At 39.0% G+C, this 2,321-nt stretch overlaps 1 protein-coding gene across 1 annotated transcript; it reads left to right on the top strand.

The window, feature by feature from the left end:
* The first annotated feature begins 203 nt into the window (after positions 1–203).
* LOC308611630 (transcription initiation factor TFIID subunit 7-like) lies at positions 204–1,986 on the top strand. The gene has a single exon (XM_081260342.1). It carries the CDS (start codon positions 375–377, stop codon positions 1,422–1,424), a length of 1,050 nt encoding a protein of 349 aa, XP_081116468.1. The 5' UTR covers positions 204–374; the 3' UTR covers positions 1,425–1,986.
* Positions 1,987–2,321: the final 335 nt, after the last annotated feature.

Below are 2,321 nucleotides of genomic sequence, written 5' to 3' on the forward strand. Positions count from 1 at the left end.
TGTGGATTGGGAGTATCTGCTGAGCCTTACTTTCTGTGCCGAAAATCATTCCGTAGGAGCCGCCATTTGCTTTCCCTGCGTTGTCCTGCAGCGGCAGGACAACCTCTATCTAGAGGTTGGAACTTGGCATTGCAGCTAACAGATTTAAATGGACCTGAGTAAGGCAATGCGTCATTAACGACTGGTATTGTCACAGCATATTTAGAAAGACTTGGAACTTAATTCCGAATAGACGCTTAGTTGCTCTTCTACCTAGAACTCTTTGTAATTAAAGACGTCAATTTATAAAGAACTGGTCTTTCTGTTGAAATAGCTGAAATTTTTTAGTGCAACAAGTGGTTATTAGAGAAAAACTGAGTCACAAAGAAGTAAAGATGAGTAAGAGCAAAGATGATGCTCCTCACGAAGTAGAGAGCCAGTTTATCTTACGCCTACCTCCGGAGTATGCCTCTACTGTGAGGCGGGCGATACAGTCTGGTCATGTCAACCTGAAGGACAGACTGACAATTGAGTTACACCCTGATGGGCGTCATGGAATTGTCAGAGTGGACCAGGTCCCATTGGCGTCAAAATTGGTAGATCTGCCATGTGTTATGGAAAGTTTGAAAACCATTGATAAAAAAACCTTTTACAAGACAGCTGATATCTCTCAGATGCTTGTCTGTACAGCTGATGGTGATCTCTATCCTCCTGTTGAGGAACCAGTTGCCACTGCTGATCCCAAAGCAAGCAAGAAAAAGGATAAGGACAAAGAGAAAAAGTTTATATGGAACCATGGAATTACTCTGCCTCTAAAAAATGTCAGAAAGAGAAGGTTCCGTAAGACAGCAAAGAAGAAATATATTGAGTCTCCAGATGTGGAAAAAGAAGTAAAGCGGTTGCTGAGCACAGATGCTGAAGCTGTCAGTACCCGTTGGGAAATAATTGCTGAAGATGAAACAAAAGAAGCAGAAAGTCAAGGCCTTGATATCTCTTCCCCAGGAATGTCTGGCCACAGGCAGGGCCATGACTCATTAGAACATGATGAGCTTCGGGAGATATTCAATGACCTCAGCAGCAGCAGTGAAGATGAAGATGAGACACAGCATCAAGATGAAGAAGATATAAACATCATTGACACTGAGGAAGATCTGGAAAGGCAGCTACAGCACAAGCTAAATGAGTCAGATGAACACCACCAAGAAAACGAGGGAACTAATCAGCTGGTTATGGGAATTCAGAAACAGATTGATAACATGAAAGGCAAGCTCCAAGAGACCCAGGACAGGGCAAAGCGACAGGAGGATCTCATCATGAAAGTGGAGAACCTGGCTCTCAAGAACAGATTTCAGGCTGTGCTGGATGAACTGAAACAAAAGGAAGACCGAGAAAAGGAGCAGCTCAGCTCTTTGCAAGAAGAGCTAGAATCACTCCTAGAGAAGTGAGGAGAGTTTTGATACTTAATTTCATTCCTGACAGTGGTCAGCCTTGAAAGAAAAACTTTGTTTTCATCACCTGGACTAGACAGTAAAACTTTGCAGTAGTTCCCAGTTTCCTCCACTGCCTTCTATTGGATTTGTTTTATAATTGTGAATTTCTATCTCATTTGTTTTTTGGAACCACTTCGGTGGGTGTTTGTCCTGTAGTAAGTAGGAATGTATAGACAGATAAATGTAGGGAAGTTGTAGGATTAGTGGAGTGAACAGTTCAGTTTGGTAATTAATCACAGCTTCACTGCAGGACTTTGCTGCTGTTTCTCCGTTTACCAGAAGCTGCCATTGCTACTCTGTAATGCCATCTGAGATAAATTAGTAGATTCTAGTTTGGTGGCAGTGAAGTTTGTTTACATACGTTTTCCCATGCTGTAGCTATTTTCCCAGTTATTCAAAGCAGTTTTCCACATTTTGCATTGCAAATCATTTCATAAAGTTGTTTTAACAATAAATAAAAGCAAGTAATTTTCACCTTAAAAAAAATAAAATATCACTCTTGAAATAACAATTGGCAGACGATCATAAGCTTTTTTTGACTTCATAAACACTCTTAACAACTTATTTAATACACTATTGTCCAAGCAAGTTGATTAATAGAGAATCAAAAACATACAACTTGAAGTAGAAAAAAAAAAAAGCTGTATTTATGAAGATGTTTACAATAGTTTATTTGAGGTTATTTCCAATTTTTCACCAATTTAAAAAATTGACCTACTCAATGAAACCATGTGAATGCAATGTTAAAAAGTATAACTATGAATCACAGAATTTAAATTTAGTATGAAAAGATAAGAATGGCAAATTATATTGAAGCTATGTGGAATTATGTTTATAGACAGCAGGAAGAGA

Source organism: Mesoplodon bidens (assembly GCF_964165515.1).
Source record: "Mesoplodon bidens genome assembly, contig: HAP1_SCAFFOLD_118, whole genome shotgun sequence".
NCBI lineage: Eukaryota > Metazoa > Chordata > Mammalia > Artiodactyla > Ziphiidae > Mesoplodon > Mesoplodon bidens.

Coding starts and splice junctions, on each gene's coding strand:
- LOC308611630 (XM_081260342.1), top strand. CDS start 375: ATGAGTAAGAGCAAAGATGATGCTCCTCACGAAGTAGAGAGCCAGTTT.